The sequence below is a fragment of the Lycium ferocissimum genome, chromosome 12 (genome assembly GCF_029784015.1).
Source record: "Lycium ferocissimum isolate CSIRO_LF1 chromosome 12, AGI_CSIRO_Lferr_CH_V1, whole genome shotgun sequence".
Classification (NCBI taxonomy): Eukaryota; Viridiplantae; Streptophyta; class Magnoliopsida; order Solanales; family Solanaceae; genus Lycium; species Lycium ferocissimum.
In genome coordinates, this window is record NC_081353.1 from 41,449,322 (window position 1) to 41,469,037 (window position 19,716).

Below are 19,716 nucleotides of genomic sequence, written 5' to 3' on the forward strand. Positions count from 1 at the left end.
AAATATTTTGAATTGTTAACTGTTATGACTTATAGTACTTTTTACATATTTTCTAAATATGTATATTTTTTTTTTAAATTGCAGATTCGATGTCAAATTCATATGGAAAACTAATTAATTTGATTCTCGTACTTGAAATCAAGTCAAATAAAGTGAAGAGTATATACTTTAGAACGTTGTACCTAAATGTACCATGGAAAATGCGCATGAGCTTGCATAATTTTTTTTTCACCAATATACCACTTTTTTTTTTTGGCGTAGTATTATTGTTCTTTTGTTTTTTAAGATTAAGATGAGCCCCAAATGGGGGCTATTTTATATGATCAGAAAAAAAAGGATCAAACAGCAAAAAAAAAAAAGAAGTACTCGAAAGTAAAAAAGGAAAGTAGGCAAATGAAATCTCTAATTTTGTTCCTATCTCGCATTTGTTGTCGGTGAAAACTTCTCTGGCGATTGCATTAAAATAGCTGAGAATCTATGGAATCTACCTCCGTTGGTCTTCGCAGGTAAGCTTCAGCTCCTTTCTTCATGATTTCTCTACATCATCGATGTATCCACTGTGAAAAAATTCCTTATCTTTTTGGTTTAAGTTCTGACTACGGTTCTAAACATCGTCATTTTCATCGATTTGATTTCCGATTGTGTAGAATCTCATCTCTTGACTCTCTTACACCTGTACTCGTACACATATTATGTTGGATTGCTTTGTACCTCCTGTGGTTTGAGTATATGTTCCCCGATTCTGCATCTGTCTCTCCTGTTTTGTTGGTGTAAACTTACGATTATACCAGTTATGTGTTGTAAACTGTTGAAAGCCTATTGTATTGTAGCTGAATCTTCCTGCGCATGTTGTACATGCATTCCTAGTTCCAAAGAAACTCCAACTTACTAATTTGATCTTTTAGAATGATTGCTGCCCCCCCCCCCCCCAAAAAAAATCCAAGAAAAAAATATTAAATAGTGTTTTTAATTTGCAGATAAGAACGTGAATTAATTAAGTACGATTAATTGATAACAGTTTATATAGAAGTACTTTGTCATGCATTTAATTATTGGAATGGTGTAAAAATACATTTCTTGTATAGTTTGCTATGGCCTTAGCAAAATCACAAAACATATTCCATTGCCTACTTCAACCATGGGCGGCTCAATAGAATTGGTAGCCTAAAGACAAACCTTAATGAGTGGTCTAAAATTTATCCAATAAAATTAGTTTCTGTATGCATCGCACATGCATCCAATTCATGGCACGTGCAACCTTGCATTCCACATGCATCTTGTGTCAATTATGAACCTTATAAAAATCAAAAATATATTATTAAAGCATGTATTATCTAGGTATAAAACAAAATTAAAAGAAAATTAGCGCAACCTCGAAATGATAAAGGATGATTCTATTTCAAAGAACTTGATAGTTAAACTTATGAAAATAAAATAACTAGTATCGTACCCACGGGATGCCCGTTGAACTTTAGTTAATTAAAAATAATAATCATGCATAAATGAATATAGTAAAGAGCGAAATATACTTTATTTATGTTTTTTATTTTCGTTTGAATTATGTGCTTAACGTATAGGCTTTTCAATTACACCTTATCTACTTCATTTCTATTTTTGTGTGAAAATCTATTTCATTTATATGATTATATTAGATGGAAATATCTATATATGTCTTCACGTGTTCACATTTACAATGCAGATGCCTCGAAAGCAACTTTGTTTAGAAGCACCAACTCTTCAATTATTTTATAACATTGTTCTATTTTATATGTCCTAGTTATTATTTAGGAAGTCATAAGACTCTTGTTTTTTTACCAGGATTTTGAAAATACTTTCTAAATATTTTGAATTGTTAACTGTTATGACTTGTAGTACTTTTTACATAAAAATTGAAGATTCTATGTCAAATTCATAACGAAAACTAATTAATTTGATCCTCGTACTTGAAATCAAGTCAAATAAAGTGAAGAGTATATACTTTAGAATGTTGTACCTAAAACTTACTATGGACAATGTGCACGAGCTTGCATAAATTTTTCACCAATATACCACATTTTTTAGCGTAGTATTATTGTTTTTTTTTTTTTTTTTTTTTTAAAAGATTCATTTGAGTCCCAAATGGGGGCTATTTTATATAATTAGAAAAAATAAGGGTCCAACGGCAAAAAGGAAAGTACTGAAAAGTAAAAAGGAAAGTAAGCAAATGAAATCCCTAATTTTGCTCCAATCTCACACTTATTGTCAGTGAAAACTTCTCTGGCGATCGCATTAAAATAGTTGAGAATTTGTGGAATATACGCTACGTTGGTCTTCGCAGGTAAGATTCAGCTCCTTTCTTTATGATTTCTCTTCCTCATCGATGTATCTAGTGTGAAAAATTCCTTATCTTGCTGGTTTAACTGACACTGGTTGTCTGCACAAACATCGTCAGTTTCATCGATTTGAGCTCCGATTGTATAGAATCTCATCTCTTGACTCTCTTGAGCCTATACTAGTACACTTATTATGTTGGATTGCTTTGTAGCTCCTATGTTTTGAGTATAGGTTCCCCGATTCTGCATCTGTTTCTCCTCTTTTATTGATGTAAGATTATGGTTATACTAGTTATACGTTGTATGCTGTTGAAAGTTTGTTGTATTGTAGCTACATCTTCCTATACATTTCTTGTATAGTGTGCTATGGCCTTAGAAAAATCAAAAAACATATTCCATTGCCTACTTCAACCATGGGCGGCTCATTATAATTGGTAGCTTAAAGACATACCTTAATAAGAGGTCTAAAATTTATCCAATAAAAATAGTTTCTTCATGCATCACACACGTGCATCCAATTCATGACACGTGCGTTTCACGTGCAACCCATGTCAACTATGAAAACTTATAAAAATCACAAATATATTATTAAAGCATGTATTAGTGATATGAATCGATTTGGGGATGAAGCCAAATCAATTCAAACGCGAAAAATTAAAGGATACGAAGAAAAGGGATGAGAGATAGAGATAAATACTTGACCCAAATGGTAGAATTCTATAGACAAACCTAGGTATATTAAACCTAAATCCTTCTAATATGAACTCGAATCCACAAGAACCAAAGCAATATGAATCAAGGCAAGAAGTTCACTTGAAATCCACAAATGAACAATCTTCATGAATTCATTGGAAATAAAAGGTTCACCAACCAACAATGGATTCCACCATCATATTGACTAAAATAGCCCTAAAATCTACCTAACAATCTATCACTCAAAATATGAGTATCTCTCAAATATTCATCATCAAAATCTAAGTGAAGAAAATGGCTAAGTCTAGTATTTATAATCCTAGACTAAAGAAGACTAAGTTATTGCAAAAATGGCATTAATGAGGCAAGGGCCTTGTTTGGCTAGTTGGATGTTGGCTTGGAATCCGAAATGTCTCTCACTTGCACAAATAGTCATTATCCCATCCTCAAAGCTTGCAATTGCGACCATTTGCATGTATGTCCCTTCTTTGCATGTTTGGCCACTTTTGCATTTCTATCCTTTTTGTGCTTCTAGCCACTTTGAGTGTCGGCCTTCTTTCTTGTAGTCTTATCTTCAAGCCTCGCCCAAGCCACCTCCCACACATCATAGGCCTCATTGTGGGGCTTGTATGGACCTCCAAAGGCCTTCAACACCATCCTTATCATCCATGTCGCTTGTAGAGCTTGAAGTTCCATTTCTTGGCCTTGGATGTAAGTCTTGAAATGGGTGTGCCAAGTAGGGTCATATCATCCTCCCCTTCTTCAAAAGGATTCGTCCTCGAATCCGAACCTAGCAAAATCCAAGGGAAGACATACGAAAACATACTCCTCAAAGATTGAGGGTTAGCACACAAAACCATAATCACATAGTTATGCCAAGGATGAAAAAATTTGTGGTATAACCACACATCAATGACAATCGTGGATAACAATTGCACACATGAGGTATCAAGAAGTTGATACCTCCAAGGTTCATGACATGAGGATAAAATAATAAAACTAGTGGATTCAAAATACGAAGTATGCAACTCTACATCAGTTCTATTTGACATGTAGCACAATGTCCAAACAAGGACACTCTCATTTTTCAAACAAGGGCTCTCCCAAGATAGTGCTCTCAAATCACACAAGGTGTCACCCGGATCAAATGGATAGATTACCCGCCTAGTATGGTCAAGGACACAATCATTTACCCTTTAAGAGTCTCCCTTCACATAAGAGGCACCTAAAACATACACATGCGCATCATCCCAAAGTTTATCATAGGCAAATAGGTAATAAAGAAAGGTGTCACACAAAACAACTTCTTCAACTAAAGTGACCTCAAGTATTGACTCGTTATGGGGTTCAAGCACAAGTTCAAGCAAGCTACTACTATTTGGAACACTCATGGAAGACGTGACAATTTGCAAACCAGTTTCACCTTTTTTTTTCAAAACATCCTTCCCCAACTATCATGTCATTTTCCTTCAAGGGAAGGTTTCCATTATAAGGGAAAGGGCTATCTAACCTACGCCAAGCTAGAAATTGCATCTCCCCATCCCTTAGGTTAGGAGATCTAGCATAGTCCTTCCAAAAAGTGTGCTCTTTTTCATGTAAGTCACTCCCCTTCTTACACTCTTCACTTTCAGAAGCCATTCTAAAATTCGACGTTAGTCCATCAAGTGGGTCACAAACCCTCAAGAAGGACTTTTCGTCATCGGGAATGGTGTCAACAACTTCAACCACCCCATGCTTGTCATCAAGACCAAGCCCATCATCATCCCATAGTGGGTTACTAAATACCTTGTAGTCTCCAAAGGACACTACATTTGCAACATTACCAAACTTCCCACTAGATACATGACTATTCACATGATCAATTACATCAATATCATCAATAAATTAAGGGTCATTAAGCACATCACAAGGTTCCTCAAATAGTGGATTTTCATAGCAAACAAATTCATCAACACAAGTATCCACACTAGTTGGACGCAAATCGATCTTCCAAGAAGAATCAACTCGGTCATCGCTAGGATCAACTAGTGGGTGAGCTATTATTTCACATGACAATGTACTAACATGCAAATCATAGGAATCAACACTAGGTGGAAACAACTTGAACTCAAAAGAAGAGCCAAGATAGTCATCAATCGGATCTACTAGTGTTAGATCACCCATATCAAACACATTGTCAATTGTCACAATAGCACTAAGCTCATCACAAGGCAAAGACTCATTAAGCTCAATTAAGGACAAGCTACCATTTATACTCACTTTAACAACATGATCAATCACATCATTTGTGGTGTTAAGGTTAGCTATTTTACCTTGAAGTTCACATTCATCTCCTTTGCCTTGGGTTTTAACTTTGGAGCTCGTTCGCTCCTTCGAGAAGCTCTCAACCACCTCAATAACCTTCAGAGGTTGAGGGTCATCATTAGGTTTGCTTCCGAGAATACCTGCACTATCATTAAGACCACTAGAGAAGAAAGAAAAGTCACAAGGGTTAGATAAAGGTTGTGACAACTCCCTCGCATCCTCTCCTTTTTCCTCTCTAGAGTTGTCATTTTTCACTCCCTTACTTCTCTTAATCTTTTCTCTCACATTTTGTTCGGCCTTGTGGACTTGTTCTTGCATTTGGAGAAGTAGCTCCGTCAGTTCCTTGAGGTTTTCTTTTGCCCCTTTTATATTATCTCCTATGCACTTGAAGTGTTCTCTTATCTCCTTGAACCCACCACTTGTGCTTGTTTCTTCTTTGGGTTCATTCCATGCTTGAGATCTTACATTCCCTCTACTTCCTTCACCTATCAACATTCCCCTCCTAGCATCCACACCATAACCATGAGAACATGGCACATTCGTTCTAGGATAAGAAGCATGGTTCATTGTATTTCTTGAAGTAGGAAATGTATACTCTCTTCTCCTCCTCGGACTACTCCTACTTGGACCAATCCACACACTTATACCATTTTGCTTTGAATAGGAAGTATTACAAGGCGATGTATGTGAATTTTTGCTAGAAGACCCCTCATAAGAATTATATGCAATCCCATTATCTTCACAAAAATATTCACCATGAAGTGTATAGCCACTAGGCTCATCATCACCACATTCTTCCCATTCTTGCAAATTCCCACTAATTGGTTCATATCAAAATTGTGAGGAATGAGCATACCTCAATTCTTCCCCATGTCCATGGTGTGTAGGATGAGACTCTTCATGCTCGTATCCACCATAGGACTCTTCGTCATACTCATCTACTCCTTCTTCTTCATAAGCCTCATGAGGTGTTGCCTCACAATTGTCCTCGGAGTAGTATTCTTCACCCTCATACGGGTTGTGATCATATCGACCATATTCTTCATTCGATATATGAGCACCATCTCCATCATATTCATTATAGGAATAGTGATGCCCACCATCATGGTCATACCTCTAGTCAACTCCCTCATAGCCTCCGTCACCCTCATAGTCATATCCTCCATTGCTAGAGGCATAACCTTCAAAATCATCTCCACAAGAATTCGAAGCTATGGATGACATCCTTATCTCTCCTTCTCCTTATGTCTCCTCTTTGTGTACCTACAAAACGAGCAAACAAGATTAGTAGCAAAGGTTCCTCATGTCACTCGTATTTGCACTCAAGCTTACCTCTCAACCTAAGCTTCTTCCAAGGTTGGTCAAGAACTTTTTTAGTCCAAATCAATTCACAAGATTGCTAACCTTTGTGGAGGAATAGATTCTTGACGACTCGATAAAGCAAAAGGACTTGAGCCAAGAAGATTCAACGATGTTAAAACGAGAAAAGCTTGAAAAAAATTGGCACGAAATGAAAGTCGGACTCAAGAACTAGTTAACAACATGTAAGAATGATTACTAGTTGTTAATTAGCTTTGGAGAATCAAAGAAATGAAACTTTTTTTTTGTTCCCTATGGAAGTTTGAGTCAAAAGCAATCCTTAAATGTTCGTCAAGCGAAATGACACTTCACCGTGATTCCGGACGAAGCCAACACCGATTTCGACCGTGATTCATACGGAAAGGATCTCGCGACTCGTAACTTTGGAGCCCACTTTTTACGTGAAATATACCCAAAATTTTAACCTCGTCAACACGCGCGTTATGAAATACGAGACTCGTATTTAAGGATCTTCTTCCAAGGTAGCACCACCCAACCGATTGAAGATTACCTGTCACGTTCCACTGAAACTTGGTGACATCAAATTTTCCTTGGGATCTTCCAAAAAAATAGATGCTTTTCTGAATATTCCTTGTACTTGGCAAACTAAAACCTAGTATTTTCCTTTTTGGGCTACAAAAACACTTTTCAAATTTTGTACTTGATTTTTGAGGATCAAACCTTCCTTTTTGCTTTCTTTTTCACTATGAATCTATGAATGTCCTCAAGAACACTTAGAACACCCAATTTTCATAGACCCTTCAAATCAACTCATTCTTGCACCAAATTTCAAATCTAGACTCTCTTTCACCTAGAGAACAAAGCCCAATAATAATTAACCTCAATCACCAAGACCTATTTGGAGTTCTTCAAAAAGCTTGAAGGTCTTCAATGGTGATTTTCCAAAACTCAACCGAATCACTTGAAACTTCGAATATAGAGGTTTTTGATAGCAACAAACTTGAATTCAACCTCAAATCCGCACAATTCCAACCACAACACAAATTTTCGAATTTTTTTTTGTAATTTTTGATTTTTTTTTTGTTCAATCAAGGATTGAAGAATCAATGGAATGATTCCTCTACCTTGCTCTGATACCAAATGATACGAATCGATTTGGGGATGAAGCCAAATCAATTCAAACGCGGAAGATTAAAGGATATGAAGAAAAGGGATGAGAAATAGAGATAAATACTTCTTGACCCAAATGGTAGAATTCTATATTCAAACCTATATATTAAACCTAAATCCTTCTAATATGAACTCGAATCCACAAAGAACCAAAGTATATAATCAAGGCAAGAAGTTCACTTGAAATCCACAAATGAACAATCTTCATGAATTCATTGGAAAAATAAAGGTTCAACCAACCAAAGGATTCCACCATCATATTGACTAAAATAGCCCTAGAATCTACCTAACAATCTATCACTCAAAATATGAGTATCTCTCAAATATTCATCATCAAAGTCTAAGTGAAGAAAATGGATAAGTCTAGTATTTATACTCCTAGAATAAAGAAGACTAAGTTATTACAAATATGTCGTTAATGAGGCAAGGGCCTTGTTTGACTCGTTGGATGTTGGCTTGGAATCCGAAATGTCTCTCCCTTGCACAAATAGCCATCATCCCATCCTCAAAGCTTGCAATTGCGACCATTTGCATATTTAGCCACTTTTGCATTTTGGCCACGTCCTTTTTGCGCTTCTAGCCACTTTGAGTGTCGGCCTTCTTTCTTGTAGCCTTATCTTCAAGCCTCGCCTAAGCCACCTCCCACACATCATAGGCCCTATCACAGCTTTTTTGGGCCTCCAAAGGCCTTCAACACCATCCTTATCATCCATGCCGCTTGTAGAGCTTGAAGTTTCATATCTTGGCCTTAGATGTAAGTCTTAAAATGAAGTGTGCCAAGTAGGGTCATATCAATTAGCTAGGTATAAAACAAAATTAAAAGAAAATTAGTGCAACTTCAGAATGATAAAGGATGATCCTATTTCTGCAACTTGATAGTTAACTTATCAATATAAAATAACTAGTAACGTACCCACGCGACGCCCGTCGGACTGTGGTTAATTAAAAAAAAATAATCATACAAAAGTGAATATAGTAAAGAGCGAAGTATACTTTAATTATGTGTTTTTTTTCATTTGAATTATGTGCTTAACGCATAGCCTTTTCAATTATACCTTATCTACTTCATTCTATTTCTGTTTTAAAATCTATTTCATTTATATGATTATATTAGATGGCAATATCCATATATGTTCTTCACGTGTTCACATTTACAATGCAGATGCCAAGAAAGCAACTTGGTTGAGAAGAACCAAGTCTTCAATTATTTAATATCCCTGTTCTATTTTATGTTCCTAATAATAAACGTATATAGAAATACTTACAGCATCATAAATCCTCCAAATATTATCGTGAATTTGTGACAATCAAGTGTAATAGATGTAGAAAATTCATATATATAACGTGGCCCAACTGCTTATGATTGATGTATAATTCATTAATTATTAATTTATTAATGGTATTTGGTCTTTTACCCTTCACAATAGTACTGAACCTTCTGTTACATTTGTTTGGATATGAAATTTAGGTACTTCCATTGCAAAAACGTGCTGTTAAGAGGATACGTAGTTGTGTTTGATATGAATGTTTTCTGAAAAAGAAGTCTAGTGATCAATAGCAATAGGAAAACGCACATATACATAATACACACAAAAATGTCTTATACATTACCATTGGTGAGAATTAAAATGAACAGCAAAATACATTATTAGGAATAATTTATTCCTTCGTTGATTATGTTCCTAAACAAATTTGGACAACCATGAAGTTTTGTTCGACTTGCTTGTTGCAAATGCAATTGAATCTCCTCTTTTCATTCTGTAAAATTAAATAAAGAAATATTTGGTTGCCTAAAATTTACGGGCAATCCGCAGGAATGACCTTATTTCGGGGTGGTCTTTAATTTTTGCTCCTCAAATTGTTGGTCTTTAATTTTTGTCATTTGGCAAAAAAACTTCCCGACTTTCGAACCCAAAGTAAAAAAAAAAAAAAAAAATTTGCAAGACAAGATTTCATAGCAAATTATGTCACACCCTAATTTCTAATAGGGCGTGATGGGCACCCGACCTTTCTTGGAAGTTTTGGGCCCTTAAATCATAACATGAATGCATAATGAACATTTTTCCAACAAAACATGATCCTCGTTTTTTTCCGAATCAAATAAGATCCGTACTCATAAGAAATCATTGAGTTCTATAATGCATAGGTACATCGCTTATGAGCCGCTTACAAAAACATATTGCACACGTGATTAAAAGTCTCTAACACAGAACATGATGCCAAAAATTAAATAAAGACCAATTGAATATCTTCTCGCTAACGTTGTAACACGCGTGGCATTAATTTGTTCAAGAAAGGGGTCACGGAATATGTACCGAGCATGTAAAGCATGAAACATAGTAAATAGACCTTAGTACAAAAACCGTAAATCACAAGACTTACCTTTGAAACATAATTTGTGCATATCCATATCATATCCGATTTATCAATTAGAGACATGAGTAAATAATCATCATATACATATGCGCATATACATACGTGGCCCGCCCTCTAGCGAGGGACTCGATAAGTAAAATCATCATATACATTGTCCCGCCCTCTAGTCGGTAAATGTAAGATCATGTCACCATCATATATATACATATAGGTGTCCCGCCCTCCAAAGGGACTCGGTGAATAGCGTGTCCCGCCTCTAATGAGGGACTCGAAATAAAATCATGTCATCATATACATAGCGTGTCCCGCCTATCATCGAGGGACTCTCAAATAATATATCAAAAGCCGCGCACGAAAACATGTCCTGGCCCGGGACTCAATGAAAGATGTACGACCATGCACGAGCAGAGTAGTAAGTAACCACATACACATAAATCATCATTTCAGACTCAATAGATAAGTAGACAAATCATCGTATCAAATATCTTTCGGACATCACTCGGAGACATATCAAACATCGTAAGCATATCAAAGGACCGTAGGGATCATAATCGTATACCAAATCAATCCGAGCCCGCCTGTGAAAGTTACGGGCCTTAAACGTTACAGAATCATTTGCGAGCATATCAAAGCAATCCGGTTTTGTCTATGAAAGTTACGGACATTTTTAGACATAGACCCTTTTAAGAACAAAACTTGTATACAACGTTTGAAATTCAATCGTACATAGGACTTAAGGACCATAGTCCGACCATATGAAGAATGTCAACAACAAGGAGTAATCAAGAATCGTAAACATGTTCGGATTTTTAAGAATAGAGTTACCCCCAAGGCTCATAACATATCATAACTTACTTACGTCTAGGACATGCCAAAAGAAAAGAAGGATAAGCTTTACATACCTCGTCCGCTTCCTACACTAGTCAAGCTTACGCCTCAGCTTCTCAAAATCTACAACAACATCATTAGGCATCGAACATTAGTCACGAGCACTGAAGAATTCAATTCTAAGCCATCACTTTATCTACGGAAATTTGGGCAGCATGTCCCCTATAAATTCAACATCCCCGAGAATTCGACTAGGCCAAATCTTCAACAACAATACCAACAACCATATAAACAACATCAATGATTTTCATAGATACAAGAAACTACATTTAATTCACATTAACTTCCATAACAAACCACAAACGACTATAACTCCAATTTGAACCTTACCTTCTTCACTCTTATTCAACACCACATACACACGGCCACAACAACAAGACCACAATTTCATGAATTTCATTCGTTTCCGCACTCCACAACATACACAAACCATGCACAACCACCTATAAGACATGCAAAGAGAATTAAATCTTACCTTCCACTTACTTCTCCCTCGGCTAGAGTTGACGAATTACAACAACGAATGGTTTTCTTGTCCCAACAACTACTCCACGTTAACGATGGCCTTCCAATTAGTAGGAAAGCTAGAAGAAAAAAATTTCTTGTTGATCATTGCTTGGGCACCATTTTCGGCCATGGCTTGGCCGAATGGTCTCTCCCTTCTTTCTCCATGCTTCTTGAAATTTCTAAGGGGTGACAAATGATGAAGATGATTTAATTGTCACCTTATACTACTTATATAATTAATACGTGATTATGGCCCACATCCCATTTGGACGCCACTTATGGCCATTGTCATGAAATATTTATTTCACTTCTAGCCCTTAATTTTCATGAAATGTCTAACTTTTCATAGTTCACTTTTAACCCCAAATTCCTTAATATTCCCTACCAATACAATCATAAACGACTTGTACCTTAAAACAAAGTCAAACAAAGTCGGAGAATGGCCTTGTCGCTAACTTGTCGCAACTAACTTAAAATGTTCCAACGTACAAAATACGAGATATAAGATCTTATGCCTATTGGGGATAAAGTTATAATTCTGTAATATCCCAACAGATTAAAAAAAAAAAATGCAAGGCAAGGGTTTATAGCAAACTATGCCTATTAGGGGTAAAGTTATGCCTTAAGGCATAGCTCCGTAGAAATTAAGTTATCCTATAGAACTATGCCTTAAGGTATTTATAGTTTCTATATAGAAGTTATGTCTTAAGGCATAGTTTCTATATAGAAGTTATGCCTTAAGGCATAACTTTACCCCAAATAGGCATAGTTTCTATGAAAATCCTGCCTTGTGAATTTTTTTTTTTTTTTTTTACTCTGCTGGAGTTCTAACCGGAATCTCTGATTTATGCGCGTACTTTAGCCCACAAAATTTCCATCAAATGAAAAGTAGGGACAAAAATTAAAGACCACCGATTTGGGGGACAAAATTAAAGACCAGTCCATATGAAGTGCAATCCGCGTAATTTTTTGAAAATTTACTCGTATTATATTGGGTAGAAATTAGCAGGCTTGTTGATATTAGGAAAATAGTTGGGGTTCTTATTTTACATTTCAGAGTAGTCAATGTTGACTGCCCAATTACAGAAGTCAGTTTAGAGGAACCAAAAGCCTTTAACAGTATAGGGGACAAGTGCATAGATAACAGCTTGGAGGACCAATATTTAAGACATAGTTAAAAATTAAAAAATATTTAATATTTAGCCGTTTCAAAATTTATTTCAGACCTTCTGAATTGAAGTTGCAAATCCTAACTTCAGACTTGTATGTTCAAATTAAAGTTGGCAGATGCTTGTGCGATTCGAACTTCAGATATTCTTACCAGATCATGCTGGCAGCTTCGACCTCTCAAACCAACATAAGAGTATAGCAAGAATGGATGAGAGAAAGAGGAAAAACTCTATAGATATAATTTATTTGACGTAGCATTTGCAAAGAAATTGGACGTGTTAATTGGTAGAATAATTCAAAGTTGAAGTAGGAAACCCAAATTTTAGGATTTGGTATTTATAAGTTTATTTAATTCATGTCTAGTTAGAATTTGTAGTCAAATTCATATAGAATATGTTTTCCTATTTTGAGTTAAAGCAGGTTTCATACTATTATAAATAGGGGTGTTGTTTTGGTATAGAAGCAATAATTGTAGAGAGCATTCAAAGAGTTTCTGAGTAAATTAATATAAAATACTTTTGTTCTCTTTGTTTCTCTTGTTTGGAATTCTAGGTTTGCTTTTTGCTTGATCATCGACTATGTCTTCTTCAAAGAAAATCGTGTTGAATAGTTCCGATGGCGAGACATTCGAGGTGGAAGAGTCTGTGGCTTTGGAATCGCAGACCATCAAGCACATGATCGAGGATGATTGTGCCAACACCGCCATCCCTCTTCCTAATGTTACCAGCAAGATCTTAGCCAAGGTGATTGAGTATTGTAAGCGCCATGTTGATGCTGCTGCTAAGACTGACGACAAGGCTTCTGAGGATGATCTCAAGAACTTTGATGCTGACTTCGTCAAAGTTGATCAGGGCACTCTCTTTGATCTTATTCTGGCTGCTAACTATTTGAACATAAAGAGCTTGCTTGATCTCACTTGTCAGGCTGTGGCAGACATGATCAAAGGGAAGACTCCGGAGGAGATCCGCCAGATTTTTAACATCAAGAATGACTACACACCTGAGGAAGAGGAGGAGGTTAGGAGGGAGAATGCTTGGGCATTTGAGTGAAGCTGATGTTTTTAAGTGCCCATATTGTTGTGATAGAGTTGCAATATACATTACTAGATGCTATCAACAATCTTTTATGCTAGTAGTAAATATGTTCCTAATGTTTAACCTTTAGACTTCGTTGTTTGCTTTCGAGCCTTTGATTTCGTTCTTCAATGAAGATAGTTAATCCTCTTTCTGCTATATATATAATTGTTTGTCGTAAAGGGTGATAGATTTATGATTGATATGCGGTGGTATCATGTTAACCTGTAGAATTAAAAAACACATTAATTAAGGAGGAGCAGCAAAAGAAGAGCATAAGCTATTCAATAAACTTATTATTGTTACATTACAAGAACAACAAGAAGAAGCAGTATGTTTAGTACAAGAAGAAGAACAACAAAGTTTAACCATTAATATTGCAAGAAGAGCAAGAAGAAGAAGCAGCATTAATACAAAGAGATTTGCCTCCACCAAATATGCGTGAAGCTATTCGACTCGCCGGAGAGAGTGGACCATTATACATTGGCCGGAAAAAGGTAGAGGACTCAGACGTCAACCTGAACTTGAGCGGTTCTTTATTCCCACAGGTACATACAACGAAAAAATACTCAAGCAATTGAGTTCAAGGGAGAGAGAGAAATTAGAGAACAAAGAGAATTTACACAATTATAAAGGTCTTGAGGTGAGAGTAATGTACCCTGAAAGTAAATTTCGTGACATGAATTTTACAAGATGGAAACGCTTGAGGATAACTGTGTTCAACAATTTAAGGATGGAACAAATTTGTGTTAGCTAATGATCTTCAATAGGAAAACACACATATATATAATACACACACAAAAACATCTTAACGCGCGTATACATCAACATTGGTTAGAGTTAAGATGACCATCAACTTACATTATTCCTTAGTTAGTTGATTATGTTCCTGCTAAACAAATTTGGACGACCATCTAGTCTTGTTCAACTTGCTTGTTGCTAATGCAATTGAATCTCCTTTCATTCTGTAAAATTGAGTAAACAAAATTGTTGGTTGCCTAGTCAAATTTATTTTATTGGATAGAAAGTAGCAGGCTTGTTGATAAGGGAAATAGTTGAGTTTCTTATTTTACCTTCCAGAGTTATCAATGTTGACGGCCCAACAGAAGTCAGTTTGGAGAACACAAAAGCCTCTGACAAATTTTTTGGGCAAGTCCAGCATCTCCTTCCCCTTCCTCTGATGTACTAAAAAAGTTTGAAAAAAAGAAGAAGATGAATTGTCATTTTAGCCATCTTGCTAAGACCCATTTTGAGTTAATTGATTGTAAATAGTTGATAAGCTTCAAGTGTTGAAAGCATGTTGAAATGTTTAAACGAATTTTATAAATAAACAGTTACGTGTTTGGATAGAAGTGCGTAAACTATTAATAAGCAGTTGATTTGTATGGTAAAAAAACTGTTGGTAAGCTATTTTTTGTTAGAATGACTAAAATACCTTAATTTTTTGCAAAAAAATTATAAATTTAAAAGTATCCGTCAAAGAAAAGGAGAAAGGACAGATACGAAGTGAAGATCGAGGAAGTTAGGAGTTTTGTTTTGGGAAAGATATTTTGGGAATTAGTTAAAATACTAGGATAAAATAGTAAAATGCTTATACGCTGAAAAGCCATAAATTGGGGATAAGAACTTTAGTGTTTACCCAAATACATAAATAAGCTAAAAGGTGTTTATAAGTCAGTATGACCAACTTATAAGCTTAGCCAAACACCCTCCAATAGTAGCAATTTAATAATATTAATTAAATATTTCCTTTTTATCATGTTTTCCAACGTTGTTGTCCTAACTTATGAAAGTAGCAACTTTATCGCTCCAAAGTCATCCTTTCCTTTTCCTTAATAAATGTCGTGTTTTTAGTGAAGGGGTTGGGGAGAAAAGAGGAGCATGGATTGTAGTGGACGCAATGGAGCCTTTATGTTCCTTTTTAATTTGCGACTTTTGTCACTAAAAGTATTAATTAGTGAACACATAATGATCAGAAAAGGAATTTACTTGAGACAAAAGGGCCAACTCATTTATCATAACAAACAGAGAAAGTTCAATGCAACTTTACTTAGCTATGATTACAATCATGAACCTTTACTTAGTAGATTCTCCGGGAGTCTTTGAATATCTTAATTACTTCAATAGATTCTCAAGAAGACTTTGAATATCTATGAGTTAAGATAGTCGAGAATGTCATGATTAATTAAGTTGTGAAAAAGGTTGTATATACGTTGCCTTTTAAACATTAAATTATTGGGAATTGCGGCAAACAAACTAACTTAACAAAAGGCTCTAAAATTCGAAACGGTGAAATTGCGATTTACGAATATATATATTGTGTCAACGACAAGAAGGCCTCTGAATGAATATGTAAATCTATGCTAAAAAGAACTGCAATTGGATTACTAATCGATAGCAAGTCACGTTTTGTTGTTCAATAGAAAAAAAAAAAAAACACGTATAATGAAAGTTACGTATACTTATATAGTAGAAAATAGGTTGAACATTAATTACTAAAATTATTGTATTTGTCCTAATGAACTTTTAGAGCCCCATATGCGTGCACTCTTTCCAACCGTTTCTATAGCCTGCAGATGCTAAAGTTTTCTCAATTTATAAAATTTTATTATTTCATCTATGTATTCTAGGTTGGTTATCTTAAATCATCACAATTTGTTCGCTAGCTCTTCTTATATTCCTTTTGTTAAAATCAAGTATGAGAGTTAAAAAGTTGCATCATTACTATGTTTTCCTATCTTTCTCATTTAATAACAATGTAAAATTCTGATCGAAGAAAGCGAAACTTGGTCAAAGTAATTTTTTTTGTTTCTCCTCTGATGTCTGATATTTGTATTGGAGTCTCGATTAATTTAGATTTACGCTACGTAAGATCCATTTAAGGAGGAAGCACTCCCTTAATATAATCAAATGTCCTCTCATACATTGGATGGTTTCAGAGGTGTATGCAAAAGCAAAAAAAAAAAAAAAAAAAAAAAAAATCACAAATGATGCCGATACTAAAATTAAGAAATGATAAAATCATCAATACGATATCATATTATACTACCAAGGGATGCGGCAGGATAGATAGGATCCCTTTGCTCGTAATTGAGATCTCGAATTCGAGCCATGGTAATGGAGAATTTTCTAATTGGGAGCGTTTACCCCTAAATGGTCCTACGTGGCGTGAATCTGAATTAGTTGGGTTAGTGAGTTTCGGTTATCAGATGATTAAACAAAAATCACCATATTACTGAATAAACGGAATTTCAAGTACATTAAATGAAGGCTGAAACTTTTTAAAAAACATATATTCTCTATTGCATATTATTGACATTATATAAATTCAGTAAATTGAAGGGTTGAATTTGACTCTTAACATTTTTAAAGGGAAACTTTGCTTTCAATCAAAAGTAAGGGGAATAAATCACAAATTGGCAAAGATTCAAGACAACAAGAGTGCAAAAACATTTCCTTTTGCCACTTGTATCAATAACAACGAACTGGCAATATTATTTAATCCAACGGTCTTCAATCACAAGCACCAAAGAGGAAATAAATTCTGCATAAACTTTCCAATTCTCAACTCCCATCATTATCATCACAATGATGGTAGTTAAAAATTAAAGACACCCTCATAAAATTTCTGTAGCTTAGTCAATTTGTCCTCTTTTGTCTCAAAAAAAGTCAGAGGAATATGCTGTGCAGGTTCCGTGAAAAAACAAAAGAAAAGGTTTCTTGCAGACATCCTCAGATAACATGGTTGAGTCATCACTAGTAGTATTAGAACTACCTTAGTTGTTTCGTATTCTTCAATTTTTATTATTACCCGTACTTTTGTGCGTTGATTATGGCATTATTTTGTTGGTGTTGTTATTGCTCTTTCTTCTAAAGGCTATGTACAAGTAACTTTTTTTAGGGCAAAGGTGCAAATATACTCGTTAATTTTGCGATTTAGAGTAGATATACGCTTTAAATTCTGAAAATGATGTATATATCTCTGTCATTCTGAAAATGAGTGCAAATATATCTCACTACCGTTACAAAATGGTGCAAATATGTCATTTTCGCTAACGAGATTTTAAAAAAAAAAATATTTAGGTTATTTTTAATTAAAAAAATGTCACGTGCCTTAAAAAAAGTCTACCCATTTTTTTTTTTGAGTAGACATACTTTTCTAAAGCTACATAGTAAATTTTTTTCCTGGTGGGTAGTGCCTTTTTGTTTTTTAAAAATGGGTGGCTTATTTTCTTTAAAAGTCGCGAAGATATTTTTTTAAGCGAACCCGGACACAGCTTTTGAAAAAAAAAATTACCATGTGGCTTTAAAGTCACGTGGCATTTTTTTTAATTAAAAACGAACCTAAATGATTTTAAAAAAAAAATTCGTCAACAAAAAGGGTATATTTGCACCATTTTGTAATCTCAGGGGTATATATACACGGGTTTTGTAACGGGGGGTATGTCTGCTTTCTAAATCGCAAAGTTTGAGATATTTGCACCTTTTCCCTTTTTTTATCCCTCTCCAAGGGCTTCCTTTTTGTTAGTGGACTTTAACTCATAACATTGAGTTGGAGGTGGGTGCTTATTATCTGAGCAACCCCTCTTGTATATTTTGTTGTTGTTACTGCTTTCATTTCAATATTCCTTTTTTCAAACTACTTTGAAATGTTTTTCTTTAGCCGAAGGTATATCGGAAAGCTTGCTTGCTTATCTCTACATGAGGTCCGCAGGCTCTGCAAATGACATCCATCCAGCTCCCATGGAATCAAAGTGATTATATTGTTGTTGTTGTTATCCTACATCACTTAGACATAAAAATCCAATCCAACCAAATGTTCTTTCATACACGTGGAATAGGTGTGTTCATGATTCAGTTTGACTCGGTTATCCTGTAAAAGATGATCAAATCAACTTAGTCGGTTTTTCAAATGTTAGAATCAAATCAAATCAATTAAGTCAGTTTTTCATTGCTTCGTCGGGTTTGTCGGTTTTTATTTAAATATATGACAATAGACGTTCAAGTACATATTAAATTGACTATTTTCTAGCATAACACTACCAAATTAATTACTCCTATTTGAGAAAAGAATGAAATATAAACCTAATCAAATTATATATGTACTTTTTTCAAAAATTTGTGTGCATTGGCTAAGAATTTAGCCATTTTCAAGGAACATTCTTACAATGAATTTTTTTTTTGTGCAGTAAATTAAAGATCTAGTAGTGATATATCAAGATATCTTGATGAATAATTAAAGGACTCAAAAATAAGTTATTTTGAACAAGAAATGAATTCTTAGAATTATCAAAATAAAAATAACAAATCAAACTAGAAAGTAAATACAAAAATTGGATTACTATAAAGGCCAAAACATAGATTATGAATCAAGAGTGCAAAAGATTAATATCGTAAAATTTCGAACTTTTTCTATGAAAGTGTGTGTGTGTATATATATATATATATATATATATATATATATATATATATATATATATATATATATATATATATTGCATCTATAATTTTTAGATAGATAGATATTTCTATTGTCGGCTTGGTTAGGTTATTTTGCTTAAAATCAAAATCAAATCAAATTTTATCGGTTTATAAAATGAAAAACCAAAATCAAATCAAACCAAAAAATATCAAATTTTCTTCGATTTAATTTGATTTTTCGATTTTCCGTGAACACCCTAACGTGGATGGTTGAATTTGACTCTTAAAACATGCCTTAAAGTAAAACCTTTGCATTCAATCAAAATTAAGGGTGATTAAACGGCAAATTGACAAAGATTCAAGACAGCAAGAGTGCAAAAAACATTTCCTTTTGCCACTTGTATCAACAACAAACTGACAACATTCAATCCAACCAGGAAATAAATTGCATGTTTTACAATTCCAACTCCCATCATAATCAT

General features: G+C 34.7%; 1 protein-coding gene across 2 annotated transcripts; it reads left to right on the plus strand.

The window, feature by feature from the left end:
* Positions 1-420: 420 nt before the first annotated feature.
* LOC132040007 (SKP1-like protein 1A) lies at positions 421-13,972 on the plus strand. 2 transcript variants are annotated; one of them, XM_059430595.1, is made up of 2 exons: positions 421-506; positions 13,293-13,972. In XM_059430595.1, the coding sequence occupies exon 2, from the start codon at positions 13,319-13,321 to the stop codon at positions 13,787-13,789; it is 471 nt and encodes a 156-aa protein (XP_059286578.1). In that variant the 5' UTR covers positions 421-506; positions 13,293-13,318; the 3' UTR covers positions 13,790-13,972. The 2 variants fall into 2 exon arrangements, with proteins under 2 accessions (XP_059286578.1, XP_059286580.1); XM_059430597.1 differs by lacking the exon at positions 421-506 and adding an exon at positions 2,228-2,317.
* The last annotated feature ends 5,744 nt before the right edge of the window (positions 13,973-19,716 follow it).